Here is a 17,437-nt window from a genome sequence, read left to right as displayed (position 1 = left end):
ACGGTGAATCCCTAGGGAGGGGTTAAAAGAAAAAGTGTGTGTAAGGTCCACCCTGTCTGTCCTGTTCCTGGCTGTATCTTCAGGGCTTAGAACAGTGTCTGGCCCCTGGGGCACTTCTTATGGAGTGAGTGAGCAAGTGAATGAGTGGGGAAATGAAATGACGCGGGGGGATGATGACTCTTTAGGGCTTGACTGTCCAAGCATCCCTGCTGCACACAGAGAAAGTCAAAGGCATGAAGGTGCTTGCTAGAAAATGAGGGAGAGAAGAAAAAGACAGAGGGACAGGGTCCGTAATGCCTGGGCCAGGTCTAGGGTGAGGAGCCCCTTCTGGCAGCCTGAGGTACAGGCAGGTCCTGCCCTGGTGAGGCCGGGGGAACGTGTGTATGTGAGTGAGCATACATGTGCAGAGGTAGGGTGTGCGCTGGGCCCAGGCCTCTTGATCCCCAAGATCTTGGAATGTAGGCCTTTGTTCTTATACACAAGTGAGGTTCAACACACAGTCTCAGGGATACACAGAATTGATTGGACATAAAAATGTGCTACCATTTTTGTAACCCTATCTTAGCACTGAAAAAATACTGGGAGCCCAAAGAAGCAAATGAACAAAAAGGAAGTGGCACAAGCCCTGTCCTGACCTCTGCAAGGCCTTAGCCACAGGCCAGAGAGAATGAGTCTCCGGTGAAGCCAGAAGACTGCAAGGCCCCAAACGGTCTGGCTCTTTCCAATGCAAATGAAAATGTATGTGTCACATCACAAGGTGAACCCAGACCATGGATGTGGAGGACAGACCTGAAGACTTCCACCCCAGGACAGGAATCCCGCTTCAGCAGCAGCTCCTTGGAAGCAATGTCAAGGTTATATGTTAGGACAATGATGAAGACATCAACGAAATCCACGTGGAGCCACACCTATAAGACAGGCTCACGGGTCAGGGGGACTGCTTGCCCTCTGCTCACCCCTCCACGACCAGGGGCATGGGCCAGGTCACAGGCTCCCCTCCCCATCCCGGGCAGCTCGCTCTGCGTGGCAGGTGCATCACCCTGAGAAACACACTGCACAGGGCTGGAATCACTGGTGCAATCCATTACCTGCTTTAACAGGCATGCCAGTCACCTGCTGAAGTTGCGCAGCCCTGCTCTGATTGACCCCACACACCTGGCTCCATCTCTTCCCCCATCAGGCCCTCTGTGCTTACTCCGAGTGTTTGTGTGTGTGCTGAGGACAGGGAGAGAGTGTGTCACAATATATCTGGGGTCAGAGGCAGTAGGGAGGGTCCATGGGCGGGGTCCTGATCCCTTTCCACAACCCTGGGGTACTCATGGCATCCCATGGACAGTGCCGGTCCTATCTCGACACAACTGGTCCAAGAAAAAACGAAGGCAGGCTGGAGTTGCTTTCTCCCTGGCTACTAATTATATCCCTAGAATTCCCTGCACACCCGCTCACACCAGGATGGGAGAGAGAAAGAATGAGAGAAAAGAAAGAGATAAGGAAAAGGGTAGCTAGGATGGAGACACAGATACCAGGATGATGGGAAGGAGAGAAATAATGCACCCCAGCCACTGTCCGCCCAGGGGCAAATAAGTGACAAAAGCACAGGGCTCAGCTTCCTTATCTCACAAGGAGAGTTAGGTTGATGAGAGACGGGAGCCTCTGCAGATGCAGAACATAACATGGAAAAGGAGACCAGAGGGAAAGGACGGGGATGGAGCTCCAGGGGAGCAGGAAAGATGCTCTGCGTTCCCCTCGAGCCACTGCAGTCAAGACGGGGCGGGGCGCTACCTGCCTTGCCCTGACACTGCTCGTCCCAACGTGGCCTCCAGGCTGTTGGCACCATCCTCTTCACGTTCCCCATGGAAACAAAGGAAAGGTCAGTGCTGCAGTTCGTGAGCCGTGGGGACTCTGCCCTTCAGGCCCCACCGTCCCCTCCCCTTTCTCAAGGTCACGCTTCCAGAGCCCAGCTCCAGAAGTGTTGCCAAGGGAAACATCCTATTTATTTATCAATAAATAGAAGCAAATCATGTGTATTTATTTTGTAGAATCAACATGCATATGGCTCTACATGTTTATGTGCAGGCTTGTGTTCTGTCTGCTTTGCACATAACTTGATTCACTTATTCTTTGATGACAAACCTATGAGATCTGCACTATTCTTAACACTCATTTATCCAAAGAGGAAACTGAGTCAGAGAGGTTAAAGGATGTGCCTTAACTCTTAGACTCTAACGAGGTCACAGAACTAGTAAGTGATAGAACTAGAAATAGCCCAGATGGTCCAGCTCTGAAGTCTCTGCGCCTGACCACCACACTGTGGTCTTGCTGGGAGACTGTGCTGTTCCAATGCCCTCACAGCCCCAACTCACGTGGCTAAGAACTGAAGGAGAACTCTATGGAAATGACACAGAAAGCCAAGAGCCCCTTTGGTGTTCACCTCTCGAAGCTGCCCGTCTGTGATCTGGTCCCATGTATTAGATAGAACGAAAGCCCTCAGGCACAGACAGAGTAGGCACTCAAAACATGGTTGGCTGAATCACATTTCCTGGCGTGCCCTCAGGGCCTCCTTTTCTCTTCTGAGTCTGGACAGGACTGGGGCACTCATAGACCCTCTCCAGAGGCACAGTCTGGTCCCTGCTCACTTCAAAAGGAAGACTGATTGTTATTTGTCTAAACTCACCTCAGCTCCCCAAGACTTCTGTTTGCAAGAGAACAAGCTCAGACAATTGTCTGTGCATACTTAAAATGAGTTTTAGCTTTCAAACACAAAAGCTATTCTAATTTTGCCCCATTTTATGGTGATTCTATTTTTTTTCTAAGCTTGAAATTATGCAGTTTCAGGATGGGGTTCTCATAAAAAGGAATGCAGCAATGGGACAAGGTGCCCTCGGATGAGACCAGGCTGCTGGGCAGAAGGGGCAGCTTTCTTGAGGTAGTTGGGCCAGGCCATCGAGCCAGTTCCAGGAGCCAGTTTCTGGCCAGTGGAAGGCAACCAGCTGGGACTTGAGTTCTAATTCACTCAGGGCTATTAAGAAACACCTATTCTTGGAAGAATTGAAGACACAAAGGTTACTGCCACTTGGCTCCTGGACACAAGCATTTCACTGCTTAAAAGAGCAGATGAGCATAAACCCAGAGGCAGTTGTTTTGTTCCCAGTAAACTTGTTCAACTTGGACAAGAGTCAGATTATTCCTTCTGGAAGGCAGCCTCCAAGGTGTATTCTTTAATCTACAAGGTACTAATTTTGAGCTTTCCAGTATGTGAAGGGAACACTGACCTTAATTTGGAGCTCCCACACCACTGGGGATTTATGTAGGATAACATATCTCCAAAAGAAATTCTACATGTGAGGAAACAGGCACAGAGCTTGCACAAATCATTCAACATCATCCACTGAGTGACAGAGCCTGGGTTTGAATCATGACTCCTTCCCGCATGATGCTGCCCTACCGTGGAAGCTCGCCACCTCAGTGCAGTACCTTAAGTGCAAATAAAACCCATGGGCAAGCTACCCGAGCCCAGAGGATGAGGAGGCTAGTTGGGAATGGAAGAGGAGGGGATGGGAATATAAAAGGTTCCCGTGGACAGGAAGCCCTACCCAACCAACACTCAGTGGCCTGCATCATCTAAGCGTTCCAATATAGCGCAAGTGACAGCAAGCAGGTCTTCTAGGCGATGCCCAAGAGAACTGTCCATGACACACAAAGCAAATGCATTTCTAATGTCATCAGCCCAGAAGAGAACAAGCTGAAGGCGTTTATGATTGAAAAAGCACGGTGCTCTGCAGCTCACTTTCACCTTCCAGCAAATCAAATCACCCAAGTTGGATTGCACTGTGAGCCTGCTTACAGAGCAGTTTCGTTGCTGCTGAATTTTCTGTATTCTCTTCCTGTTAAAGGGGATCCCACCTTAGACAGGTCAGTTGCAAAGCATAACACAACCATTCTTGATCTTCATACAAAAAGACAAACAATCTAGAGTGAAAAATCAAAAGTGAAAGCTGTTAGATGCAGAACACTATAAACCATACCTAGCAACATGCAAGATAAACGTCCCCCCGCCATCATCCCACAAATGCTCTCTGATCTGATAAAGAGCTTGCTCCTGGAGAGCACCCCCACGTAAATGCCAAGAACACAGAATACTCCTCTCCAATGGAAACCCTCCAACTGATGTGGATACAGTGGGAAAGGCTGCCCCACTTCTACATAAACCCTAATTATCTCACAACCTCTTTAGGGATGTTCTCTGCTAACAGACTCCATGAGGGAAACAGTGACGGAGATGGAAGTTATTTACTCTACTCACCCTCGTTGCGCCATGGACTCATTTCCTGGACAGATGATGATCAGAATAAATGATGTGTGAGTCCCTTCAGAGATCCTTGCTGTGCTCAACCGAGGTGCCAGGCAATGATGTTTCAGGGCCCTGCAGGTGGCTTTCTTCCCCCCACCTCCTCCCCTGGCCCAGCCTTCCTCTGTGGTGCGTCCCCCTCTCTACATATCGCCTCCTCCCAGTCTAACTCTGCAGCTCTGCCAAGATCTGGATGGAGAATGAAACACCAGTGGATAAAGCCTTCAGGTCCCTTCCCAAAGGAGTTTTCACTTTAATAAAGGCTTCATGAATATCAAAGGCTTCGGCTTCCTAAACCACTCCAGTGGTAGGGTGAGAACAGAGTGGCCGCTAGGTATGGACAATGCCAGTGAGTAGGGTTACAATTTGTGCATTTCAGCTTTTGCTCAGGTGCTCACAGGAGTATCACTCAGGGTGTTTCCAAAACCACTCTGTGCAGGTGCAACCCGTGTCACCTGCATCTCACACACTCACCTCTTCAGGAATGAGCACAGCAGGACTTTGCACATCACTACAGAATAGGTGTCAATCCCTGATCCAGAGATGGCAAATAGGTTTCGGGTCTTGTGTCGGCCCCAGTAGTCGGTAGCTGCCTGTGCATGCTATTGATGAGGGTTCTGAATCCCTGCCTAGGGTCTGTGACTGCTGAGCGATAACTGCCATGGGTGAGGGGGACGAGGGTGCCAAGGGCCATGGGGCTGCCATGCTCAGTGGGGGAGGGCAAATCAGGAAGACACTGTTTCTCCCCAAACATTTGAGCATGCTTAAAAGACCAGCTCCCAGTGTTGTTTAGAGCTCAAGAAACATATTTTGTGTTTGTGGAAATATAAACAGGTACTAAATTTTTAAGGTGAAATATGACTTTGTAAAATGTTCATATTTTTTGAAGTTATTCTGAAGAAAATAATCAGCGATACACGTGAGGTTTTTCCTTTTTTGATTCAGTGTCTTGCTGTGTCACTCAGGCTGGAATACAGTGGCTCAATCAGAGCTTGCTACAGCCTTAAACTCTGGGGCTCTAGTAATTCTCCCACCTCAGTCTCCTCAGTTGCCGGAACTACAGATGCACACCACCACACCCGGCTAATTTTTAGCTTAATTTTTCGTAGAGATGGTGTCTCACTATGTTGCCCAGGCTGGTCTCTAACTCCCAGACGCAAGCAATCTTCCTGCCTCAGCCTCACAGGTGTGAGCCACCATGCTTGGCCACAAGTGAGTTTTATAATAGCAAAACAGTGCAGTAAATGAAATGCCCACAAATTGAGAATGAATAGAAAAAAGCCGGGAATATTCATGATATGGAACTCTCTCTACATTAAAGGAATGTTCTTGAGGAATATTTAAGAATATAAAAAAAAACTTTTGGCCAGGCAGGGTGGCTCACGCCTGTAATCCCAGCACTTTGGGAGGCCGAGGTGGGCGGATCACGAGGTCAGGAATTTGAGACCAGCCTGACCAACACGATGAAACCCTGTCTCTACTAAAAATACAAAAATCAGCCGGGCATGGTGGCAGGCGCCTGTAATCCCAGCTACTCAGGAGGCTGAGGCAGGAGAACTGCTTGAACCCGGGTGGCAGAGGTTGCAGTGAGCGGAGTTCACACCACTGCACTCCAGCCTGAGCAACATAGTAAGACTCCATCTCAAAAAGGAAAAAAAAAAAATTTCATGAGAACACCTTTACAGAGATTACAGAGCAATATGAATAGTATGATCCAAACTTAAAACTTTGTCTTGCAAATCAGAATGACTGGAAGAATCTAAAGCTAAGCATCAGCCATGATCCCCTTCCTGTGGTAGATTATAGGTGATCTCCAGTTTGTTCTTTATGCTTTTCTCAATACAATTTCTGGAAATAATTGATATCATGAAATATACGGCTTTTATGAGTAGAAAAAGAACAACAGGTGCTATTTTAAAGAAACAAGCACTAGAGGTCCCAACAGTCTTCCAACCTTTTTCCAGGTAAAGGGCCAGTTTCATTTGCAAAACCAGAGAGCAGGATTAGGAAGTTTCTCTCCCTCCCACGGCTGATATTGTGGGTATTCCACCTTATCTGCCTCAGCATCAACTTATACTCCTTAAACAACATTTAGTCCTTAAATAAGCTTTTTATTCCTTAAATAGGAGGCCACAAGAGCCCATGAGGAGAGAGCAGGCATGGGGTCCAGGCCGTGGCCCTCCTTGAGCCCGCAGCCCTCAAGTGGAAGCAGCCCACTGCCCCGCTCAGGGGGTGAAATCTCTTCATACATTTCCAAAGGATGCCAGGCCCTTTCGTCTTTGGAATTTCCCTCTTCCCTGACCTAAGTTTCCAAGGAGGAATAAGAGAGCAGACAAGCAAAAGCACCCACACTTGTGGAGACTGAAAGCAGTACAGATCTCTGATTTCTAACGATGAATTTCTAATCAGGAGATGAATGTCTAATCAGGCTGAAAAAAATAAAAGAATCCCCCAAATGTTAACACGGTAGTCAAATACTTGTCCTTTCCATTGGCTGTAAATGCTTCTCTCTGTAACATAGGGTATTGCCTGTCAAGTCTCCGGGAAGGAAAAGCAGCTGTTGGCAAAACACAAGCAAGGTCCCTGATTAGAGGGGAGTTTATACAGATGAGTTGCTAGTGGAGGGCGGTGGGGGGACAGCAGCTAAATGCCAGACACACAATGAAGTCACCCCCTCCTGCACTGCACTCTCATCTTCCAATGAGTTGTGAGCTGGTCCTAAACCCAGAATGCAGTTGAAACTTCTGTTGGATTGGATGCTTCAGATGCACAAAGGAAAATAACTCAACATCTTCAGATGTACAAAGGAAAATCCCTTATATGCAAAATAAATAGATGTTCAGGTTAGATTTTGACTTTTTAAAGACACAAGTTCATCTGAGCTTCCTATTTGACTTTTTTTTTAAATATATGGAAGAACCTCACAAGGAAAGAGCAAAATATCCAGGAGGTCATTGGCAGAAAGGAGAGAGCTTTTTTCTTCCCTCCCCTAGACACGTACCAGTGTCAGCAACTATGGGGAGCACTTCTACCGTTTTTTTTTTTTTTAATCCTTCCACCCTCCCACACCAGCTAGAGCGGCTGAGAGTGGATTCTGGCACCAACAGCCGGGGTGTCAATCTGCCCTTTGTTGGTTGTGTGCCCTGTGTGAGATGCCTCAGTCCGCCTACCTTGCAGAGCTGTTAAGGATTGAGTGAGCGCATATCAGCACGTGCTTGGGAAACAGCAGCTATTCCTACTGTTGCCGCTGTTGTCATTTTCATGGTCATCCCACAGCCTCTTTGTTTGACAGGGAGCAACAGAGAGTGCCGAGCGTGGGCAGAGTGTCACAGGGTGTCCAAGCTGGGATGCATGGAGTCCTTCCTTTCTATGCAGGCACAGTTCCAAGAATACTTGAGAGAGCTGATGTGCTGTGTAATTTATTAGCACACTTCACTAAGAAGAGGACTCCAAGCTGGCAGGAGGCTGCTGTCTGCCTCCCATCAAACCTGGAGCTTGTCTCACCTGTCTCAGAGGAGTCCTGTCTTCCTGGACTGAGCCCGCCTGACCTGCTCTATCCAAGCTCCAGAGTTCCACACTTGGAAGCCCAGAATTCTGCAGAAAGTAGAATTATCATCCAACACCACCTCAGAATGATCCTTCCACACCAGCCAGAGTGGCTGAGTGGATTCTGGCACCAACAGCCTGGGTGTCAATCTGCCCTTTGCTGGCTGTGTATCCTGCATGAGATGCCTGAGGTCCTGGCCTCCGGCTTCTTGTTGGATGGTTCCTGCCCTCTGCAGAGCTACCCCCAGGGCAGTCACCATCACTGAATGGTCTGCTCCTATCACCACTGTTCAGGATGTTCATTCTACCCCAAGGATCACTGCAAACACACAACTCCAGGGTCAGAACCTGAATGCTGTGCCCGAGGCCTGGGGCTGAGCTGGGCAGCGGCGTTGTATGCTCAGACAGCAGGTGAGCAGAGTAGAATGAAGGCAAGCACCAGATGGAGACAGGAAGGCTCAGGTCCAGCTTCACCTCCCATGAGCAGTGAGACACCGGGCAGATGACTCAGTTTTCTCCTCTACAGAATAAAGGGGTTGGACTAAGGATGTCTAAAGTTCTTTCTGGCTCTTTAAAAAAAACTAATTGCTTTCTCCAGGCAATAAGCACGTCCTAACTTCATTGCTACTATTCCTACTGTAAGAAAGGGATATTCCTACTGTAAGAAAGGGATAATCCTCCTTTGCTCACAAGACTGTCAGAAGGAGGCCCGGGATGGCATTTGTAAAGTGCTTAACACAGGGCCAGGCACTGACTAAGTGCTTAATAAACAGCAGCTACAATTATGGTCAGCTAGCAAGTAAGGGCCCACTCATAGAGAAAGAGCACTTCTCTGGGCATAGAGCTTCCTGCCTTTGGTGCAGAGCAGAGGTCTGGCTGGGTGCAGAAAAAGGCCCTTCCTAACTCCAAGTGCACACAGCCCCTAGATTAATGAGCTCCTAAATGCACAAGTGTAAGGTGCTGAGTTTGACTCCCTTGAAGCAAATGCATTGAGATAAGAGGGAATGGTGGTTCACCTCCAACAGCAGAGACGGACAGATGTCCTGCAGATGACTTAATCCTGATTCCAACATTGTGTGCCACTGTGGTTTGCAGAATCAGAGAGGTGAGCAGTGACTGTCATAGGCACAAAGAAGCAATGGCCCAGGTGAAATGCTGACATCAACACACGATAAATCCTTCATAAAGGCAGAAGCTGTGATGATGATGATGAAGATGCCAATAACACATGGATGAAAAGATCTCTTGCCCAGAGCTGGAAGGGCCTTACTAAGACAGCTGTACCTGTGAATGAATCACTTGGCTGCAGATCCCGGCCGAGCACTATGCTGAGCAACTGCAGCTCAGGTCCTGCAGAGTCCCCAAGAGCACTTTGCACGAAGAGAGCTCGAGTTCTGTAGTCAGGCATATCTGACCTACCGAACAGGTGCCCTGGTCAAGGTACATAATCCCACACAGCCTTCATTTCCCCATCTGTAAAATGGCAAAGATTAGAGTATCCACCTCAAAGAGTCATTGTGAGAATAAAATGAAATACAGTGCATAAAGCACAGTGCAGCATCCAGCTCATACACTTGGGATAAGCACTGGCCATCATTATGAATGCCATCTGATGCAATGCTACCATTTTGGGCATGTGCCTCCCAGTGCAGACATGGTAATCAGGCTCCTTCTTAAAGACCAGTGAAGCCAAATAAGAACGCACCTCTGGCTTGAATTTGAGTCTGAGGAGGAGCAATGTGATATTATACAGACTAAAAATACAAAACATGCACTCCTCATTGAGATCTCTTTCTGGCTACTCCTTTGAGTCCAAGTATAGAAAGCTCAGCAGGTGAGCATGTCACAGGTTAGCAGACAAATACCAAACACACTTTTACTTCTGGAATCAAGAGCAGCTGAAGTTATTTTGGGGATGTTCACGTTCCTCCTGGTTCTGATGAGGATTTTAAACTACCACATGGGACCTAGTATTGGACTGCTTCTATGCCCACCTTCCCTGGCCTCTCCAGTAGACACAGGATCTAACACAGCACAAAGAAATCACATCACTGCCATTGCAGGGATTATAATGAAATGGTCATCAGGTGGTTCCTTCATAAACAGGATTTGCTGTCAAGTTAATGCTGAGTACAAAGATAAAATAGCCTCCTCCCATCTTCCATCCCCTAAGGTCATAACTCAATCCCTTTTCTCTCTGTATTCAGAAATCTCCCAGTTACCTGGAGCCACATGGCTAGTTCATATATGCTCACCTACAAGCACCTGAGCATGCCTTTATGGTCTGGGAAGAAATGACATCAGTAGTATAGCTTGGAGATGGGAGCTGGGATTTCTCCTGATTGTGTGTAGTTCTCTGAAGGAAGGTGCCACCTCTCTCTCCACCTCTGTTTGAACCACCGCCTACTTCTTGCCTGTTCTCTGTAAACCCTGCAAGGACAAATGCCCACATAAAAGCTCTTCTCTGAGCTGCAGTACAGCCCTGAGCATGGAGGCTTCCCTTGCAGCCTGCAGATCTCAGCATGGCCAACATTTCCTGAAATGGGCAAAGACCGAATGTCTGGATGAGATAAGATACCCTTTCACAGGCCTTCAGTCCTTCAGTCTTCTCAATAACCCTATGAATAGGGTTGATATTACTGTCGTTCATAAAGACACTGATGAGTCAACCCAAAGAAAGCAGCCATTGCCTGAGGTCCCAAGGTGATGTATGTACAAGGTGAAAGGAGCTGATGGCCAAGTCATGAGCCTGCAGGGCAGCCACCTTGAGGGGACCTTTTTCTGCTCAACAAAGCCACCCCAAGGACTAGGGGGGACCTAAGGGAACCCATCTGATGCCTCACAGCCAACCTCGGCCTCACTCACATGACTTCCGATTCTTACTCCCAGTCCAGCCATTGTCCTGAGCCAATCCCTAGATGTCCAACTCTGGGGAAGGAAAGACTGCACCCAGCATGCCAAACCTCACCCACCTGCTGCCTGCCCAACCTGCTCTCCTGCTTTGTGACCAGCACCCCATTCACTTAGTAATTCATGCCACAACCCTGGAGACCTCTTTTCAACCCCTGCTCCTCACCTCCACTTCCACATCCCATCCATAAGCTCCACGTTCAAATTACTCTCTCCAAGTCCCATCTGCCCATTCCAGGATGCCGGCTCTCCACCAGGTCCCCTCAGCATCTCCTCAGGCTGACTGCAGTAGCCTGCTAATCAGACTCTGTTTCCATCATCATTATTAGAATTAACTTTCAAAAACACAATTCTCATCATACCACACCCCTCACTGAAATGCCCCATTGGCTCTTCAATGCCTACCTCCACTTTCTGTACCTTTTTAGTTTCAGCTGTACTAAAATACTCATGTTCACCAGCATGCAATGCCCTTCAGGCCTCCTTGCTCTTGCATTGTTAACTGGTCATCTTCCACACACTCATTCCTACTTCAATACCCAGCCCAACTAGCCTGTCAGCACCCCGGAGGCAGTTCCTCCTTCCTTGGCACCCTCGTAGGGATCGATTCACCTCTCTGATTTGATAAACAGAGCCAACAGTTACCACACATGTCCTCTACAGTGTCAGGTGCTTTTCTAGGCACTGACACATGTTGGCTCATTTAATCTGCATCCTCCCCTCTGAAATCTTATCATCATCCCCATTTTACAGATGAAGAAAACAGAAGCCAGAGATTCAGAGACTTGCCCAAGTGGCGAGATTTGAACCCAAGAAGTCTGGCTCCTGCACCTCATTTCTTCATTACTATCCTCAGCATACTGGATTGTAATTACTGATTTCATGTTTATCTATTGTGCAGAGCTGAACAGGGCTAGGCAATTCCACAGAGCAGGGGCCGTGTGCTGTTTACATTTGCAGACCCAGAGCGCAGCAAATGTCACACACCTGGTAGGAGTTTGTGAAGCATCTGTCCAAAGGCAGATAGGAGGCCAGCTCCAGATGAATGGGTCTGCTAGATACTTTCTAAGTTAATTAAGTCAAATGGACTTCCCTTGTAATCACAGGATAGACAACAAAGCCCTGTGTGGAAGAGACAGGCAGTACTTTCGTGCCATTTTCCTTTACTTAATTACATAGAGAAATTAATCCTACTGTGAGTTACTAATTCAGATGCCAGACCAGTGTCACTGGCAGCCACAGGGCACTCTGCCTCCCTGTGCTGGGCCCTCTGGGCAGGGCATACCTAGGTGGGGCCCTGCAGGGTTCCTTCCAGGTGCTCACCCTAAAGGCTGGTCACTTGTGGAGGAAACTGACACCCACCACTACCGTCTTGGGGAGAACCAGCACCTCCTTCCCCTCCCGGCTCTCCAAGTTGACATAAGCAACAGCCCCTCACTCTTGATGCCAAGAATCTGTGCATCTGCAGGAAGGAGAAAGGAGATGCAAGGTATTATCCATGCCAAGCCCAGGTTATGGCTTTAGGGTTTCCAAAGAAAACCCTGTAAGCAAATGCACATCTGGTGAAGAGGGACGCTGTGCAGGTCAGCACCCACACCTGTACTCAAGAACGAGGTGCATCAATCTCTGCTTTCAAGAACCCTGTGTCTCGGACTCAATCACAGCTTGTGCAGGGCTCTGTCCACCAAAGGGCTCAACAGTCAAGAGAAAGCTTAAGTGGAACAAAGATAGGAGCAGCTGAAGTGGCCCAAGAGATGGCAATGGGTGGAATCAACCCAGAAACGGGAAAGGGAAGAGTCAGAGTGCTAGGCCCTGTGGACACAGATGGCTCTGGGAGCCCAGCTCAGGAGTGGGTGGCCATCTGCGGCCGTGTTCTCCCTAGAGAGGAGTGACAATGAGGTGAACACCATCCATGTGCGCAGTGCTTACAGTTTATAAATCTGCTGTCACACACACTCCTGCCCTTCTCCCAGTGAACCTCTATTGTTTTGCCCATGTTATAGATAAGGAAACTGAAAGCCAAACTGGGACTGTAAAGTTAGAGCCAGCACTGAACCCGAGTTCTGTCTCCAAGCCCAGAGCACTTCCTTTCTCAGCATGTCCCGCTGCCAGGTTGTGAGCACACTCAGGTATAGTATAATCCTGGCACCAACAGACTGGCATCCCAGGCGACCAGCCTACTCTCTGGGTGTCCTGGGGAACATGCACACGCTGCTGCTGCCTGCACTCTGGAGCAGCCTCCTTCCCGGACAGCCTGCTGTGATGGAGCTGCACTTCTCAGTCTCAGCATCTTGGCCAGGAGCCAGCACTGGATGTCTCATGCTGCAGTGGACCAGTTGTGCACCCCAACCCTGATGAGAGGCTGGACCCTCTGCCAGCATAGGCTTACCCTATCCCTGCCTGAGCAGACTCCCTGGCTGGCTCAGGCACTTAGCAGTGGGATGAGAAAACCACCCACTACTTTCTTCTGTCCTATCAGTGTCCTTACTGCTAACTTGGCTGAATTCCTTGTTCCGTGAGCAGGGGAGCCCTTTTGTGCCTAGTCCAAGTCCCAGACACCCTCCACGCCCAGGGTTCCCGGAGCCGCCGTCTGTGTTCTCTTTCCTTGCGACTCCATAGCTGGGCATCCGGGACAGAGTGTGAGTCGCCCCTCCCCTCATTTCCTTTCTTCCCTTCACCCCAGCATGCTGGGATCATGGCATGCTGTGCCCTCGGGCTACAGTACCCACTCCTGTCCCTCTCCCATCCCACATCCACTCTCACAGAGATTGCTAAATCTAGCTCAGCTGCAATGCTTTTCATGAAACTTTTGTCATCCACAGCTTTAAAAAAAAATTGCTTCCTTCCTCTGGATTCTCAAAGACTTTACATCTTTCTCATGCAAAGTTTAACTTTCTACTGTGGACTACTGTTAGACGTTAGCACTGTAAGCTTTAGTCCTGCTCGATTCTTCCCTGTGAGCCTGCGTGGTTACTTCCTACCGCAGTTCCTAGGCCAGCAGGAGCCCAGCACGTAACCACGGAGCCCGGACATGTTCAGAGACAGCCCCGAGTGTCTCGCTGCAGAATGACGTGTGGTTGATGAAAGTACTCACTAATGATTTGTTCCTCTACCTGGGCATTTTGAAGTACTTTAATTTTTAACAGGACACAAGGGTCTTGTAAAGGAATGACATCCTAATGATGGAATTTCAGGAATGTCCACTCATGGGGACTTTTCCATAGTCATGTAAGGAGAAGAGCTGTTGAGTGCCAGGCCAGTAGCTGGCCAACTGTGAGCACCTGAACGGCACTGAACAGGCCACACTGATGATAGGCAAGGGAAGCTCTGGCTTTTGCATGCTGGCCACCCCTGATCTCAGGGAACTGGCTCACTGATCTACTGGATATAGGGTGACCAGCTATTTAGGTTTACACAGAACAAAGGGGTTTCCTTAGGCCCCAGATTTTCAGCTCTGAAACCAGGGCAATCCTAGGTAAACTAGGGTGGTTGGTCACCTGAGAGGAGGTGAGTCTGTTATGAAAACATGTGCAAGGTGTTCAGGCATCTTTAGATTTTATAGGAGAAAAAGCATACACATTTATTTAATGTATATACGTGGGAGTCTTCAGAATGAAGACCCAACATTTCAATGAGTAACAGAAGCTTACATACTGTCTTGAGATTACAGAAAGAATGGGGGCATGGGTCCTAGGAAAAGAGGTTACGGGACGGGGGAGAAGAGGAATGCTCAGGAAGGGATCTTTAAATGTCAGATGTTACTACTTCATTGTAAGGATGCAGGCTCTCTATTTAAAACTTTCCCTAACTAGAATTTGGTGGGGCAGCTGTCCGGGCAATGGTTCTCTGCCATCTTGCTATTTATTTTCCCTGCCATCTCGCTGTCTCTATTTTATGTATGTATGTATGTACATATGTATGTATGTAAATATTTGAGACAAGGTCTTGCTCTGTCACCCAGGCCAGCGTGCAGTGGAGCAACCATGGCTCACTGCAACCTTGACCTCACAGGCTCGAGCAATCCTCCCACCTCAGCCTCCAGAGTAGCTGGGACCACAAGCATGCACCACCATGCCCAGCTAATTAAAAAAATTTTTTTGTAGAGACGGGGTCTCACTATGGTGCCAAGGCTGGTCTCTAACTACTGAGCTCAAGCAATCCACCCACCTCAGCTTCCCAAAGTGCTGGGATTATAGGCCACCCTGCCCAGCAATTTTTTTTTTTTTTTAATTTTTGAGACAGAGTCTCACTCTGTCACCCAGGCTGGAGTGCAGTGGTGCAAACACGTATCACTGCAACCTCGAACTCCTGGGCTCAGGTGATCCGCTTACCTTAGCCTCCTAAATAGCTGGGATTATAGGTGCGCCACCGAGCCTGGCTTATTTTAAAATTTTTTGTATTTTTCGTAGAGACAGGGTCTCACTATGTTGCCCAGGCTGGTCTTGAACTCCTGGCTCAAGCGATCCTCCCATCCCACCGCATCCCCTCGGCTTTCCAATGTGCTGGGGATTACAGGTGTAAGCCACCGTGCCGACCCCACAGTCTCTCGAGAGACTCCCAATGCCTCAAAGTTGGACAGCAGCAGAGACAGCACCAGGAGCCAGTGGCTTCTGAAGGGGCCTGAGCCCCATGAGCTTCACCTGGCTTTTGCCTCCATTTCTGGCTTCCCAAACAAAACCTATTCCGGCGAAAGTCACAATGTGTTGATGCCTTTGGACAAAGCTGTGTGGGTGGGCAGGGTGAGCAGAGGAGGAGATGAAGCCAGTGATGAGAGACGCCCAGGTGAAGACAGCAGATCCGGCTCGGTCCTCCCCTGTGACTTCGGGGATAAGCAACAGTGGTAATGGAACCCGGAGAAACAGCGTTGCTTGTCCCATCCGTCCAAGCACAGCTGAAAAGCTTTCCAACTTAAAACAAGTTGGTTTTCTGCACAGACAGAAAGATTCCTGATTTCTTTGGGGGAATACATTTTGCAAAGAGGGTCGGAGCAACTGAGGAAGTATTGGATGCTACATATTTCAACCATTTAGGTTACATTTAAAAGTACTACTGAACGTCATGTTAACAAAAACAACAAACAAGAGTAGTAAAAAGAGGGAACATTTGCCAATACTTTCAATGTTGTGACTCTGGATCACTGGGTGAAATCCAGTGCATGGGGTGGGAGATAGGGGTGGGAGATAGGGGAGGGAGAGGAGATCTGAGGGATGTATGTGTGGAAACTTGGCCAGCAGGTACAGACAAGTGTGGTGAGACTGTGTAGAGGGACTCTGGGGAGAGACCAACCCAGGTTCAAATTCTGCCCCTGGCATGTGAAGCTGAACGAGGTGTCCTTGGGCAAGATACGATCCCTCCTAACACTTTCCTACCTGCTGAGCACCCACTGAGCACTGGGCACGCGCTGGACAGCAGCCATAGGTGCCCTCAGTTCCCTGCGGGAGCAGCGGAGGTAGTTTTATTATCCACATTTTACAAATAAACAAAACTTAAAGGATAGAAGGAACTCATTCAAGGCCACACAGGCAGTAAGGAGCACAACAAGAGCACTAGGTGTGTTTGACTCTCACGACACCATGCTGCCTCTTACCTCAGTCTTCTCATCTATAAAATGGGCATTGTGTGTTAAATTCTCTGCACTCAGGTGCTTAATTAAATATTAGTTCCCTTCTCTACCTCCCTTCCTCCTTTTAGTAGTGCTTAACCCATTGCTCTAAAAAGCTGTTTCCGGAAATACTGGTGTTGGTCAAGGGCCTGCTGACTTCTTAGTTGCTGTGTTCACTTTTTCCCGGAGCTGTAGCAAGGCGGCTGGTTATAGAAGTATTTCAGTAAATATGTTTTTAATCATCGAACTCAACTTTGCTTTCAGCGAAGGTGACAGTTAAAATTGCTGCCTTTCATTTTGCCAGTCAGCCCAGCAAGCCACATGAAGAGGCGTGTTTTCCCCCCCCCATATGATATATTCACACCCAGCGTTGGGGCTGAAATTTCAGTCTCGCGCACGTGTTATTTTAGGATTTCAATGTAGATCCCCCCATAACTCACTTTGTCCTCTTGTTTGCTGAATCACAGTGTCTTCTGGCTGTGGGGCCTTGACTTTGAATTGAGAGACAGATGCTTGTTAATTATAAGGTTTCCTTCCTACAGCGGGGGATTGGCAAGTAATTGCCTTGTTTTTTAAGGGAGAATTTTAAGCAGTATTTTAAAGAGCCAGACCCACAGCTTTTATGTGGCAGGAAAAATGAAATAAGTCCTTAAAGTATTTCCACCTCCCTTCCTAACGCAGAAAGGTTTTTGGAAAAGGACCCACGACTGAGATTCCACTGAAATGAAGGCAAGATAAGAACGGCCTGTGTGGATGGGCACCAGGCATTGCAGCAGTGCTGAGTCAAGGCTGATTTCTGCCTCAACTCCTTTTAGAGCGCACAAAGGTGACTCACTTATTATAGGCAAAATTAGAAAATACAAATAAGCAAAAGGAAAATACCATAAATCACCACCACGCTGAGCTATATACTGTTTGCATTCTGGTAAACATCTGTCCAGATAAAACGAGGGAGAGTGTGCGTATATTTTACATTTAAAATATAAAAAAGAGTTGGCCCTCTTTTTTATAACCTGATTTTGCCCCCATTT

At 48.2% G+C, this 17,437-nt stretch overlaps 1 protein-coding gene across 4 annotated transcripts in view; it reads right to left on the bottom strand.

Annotated features, from left to right (window-relative positions):
• The window catches only part of PGBD5 (piggyBac transposable element derived 5), a 104,765-nt gene that overhangs the window by 47,194 nt on the left and 40,134 nt on the right, over nucleotides 1–17,437 (bottom strand). The window contains exon 1 of one of the 4 annotated variants that reach the window (XM_054561736.1): nucleotides 1,089–1,119. The exons of the other annotated variants lie outside the window; for them this stretch is intronic. Coding sequence (XP_054417711.1) covers nucleotides 1,089–1,104 — 16 coding nt within the window. The 5' untranslated portion in view covers nucleotides 1,105–1,119. Of the gene's footprint in view, nucleotides 1–1,088; nucleotides 1,120–17,437 lie in introns of those variants that run through there. 4 annotated transcript variants of the gene reach the window in all.

Source organism: Pongo abelii, chromosome 1, assembly GCF_028885655.2.
Source record: "Pongo abelii isolate AG06213 chromosome 1, NHGRI_mPonAbe1-v2.0_pri, whole genome shotgun sequence".
NCBI lineage: Eukaryota > Metazoa > Chordata > Mammalia > Primates > Hominidae > Pongo > Pongo abelii.
This window is presented reverse-complemented; position numbering and strand designations above follow the sequence as displayed.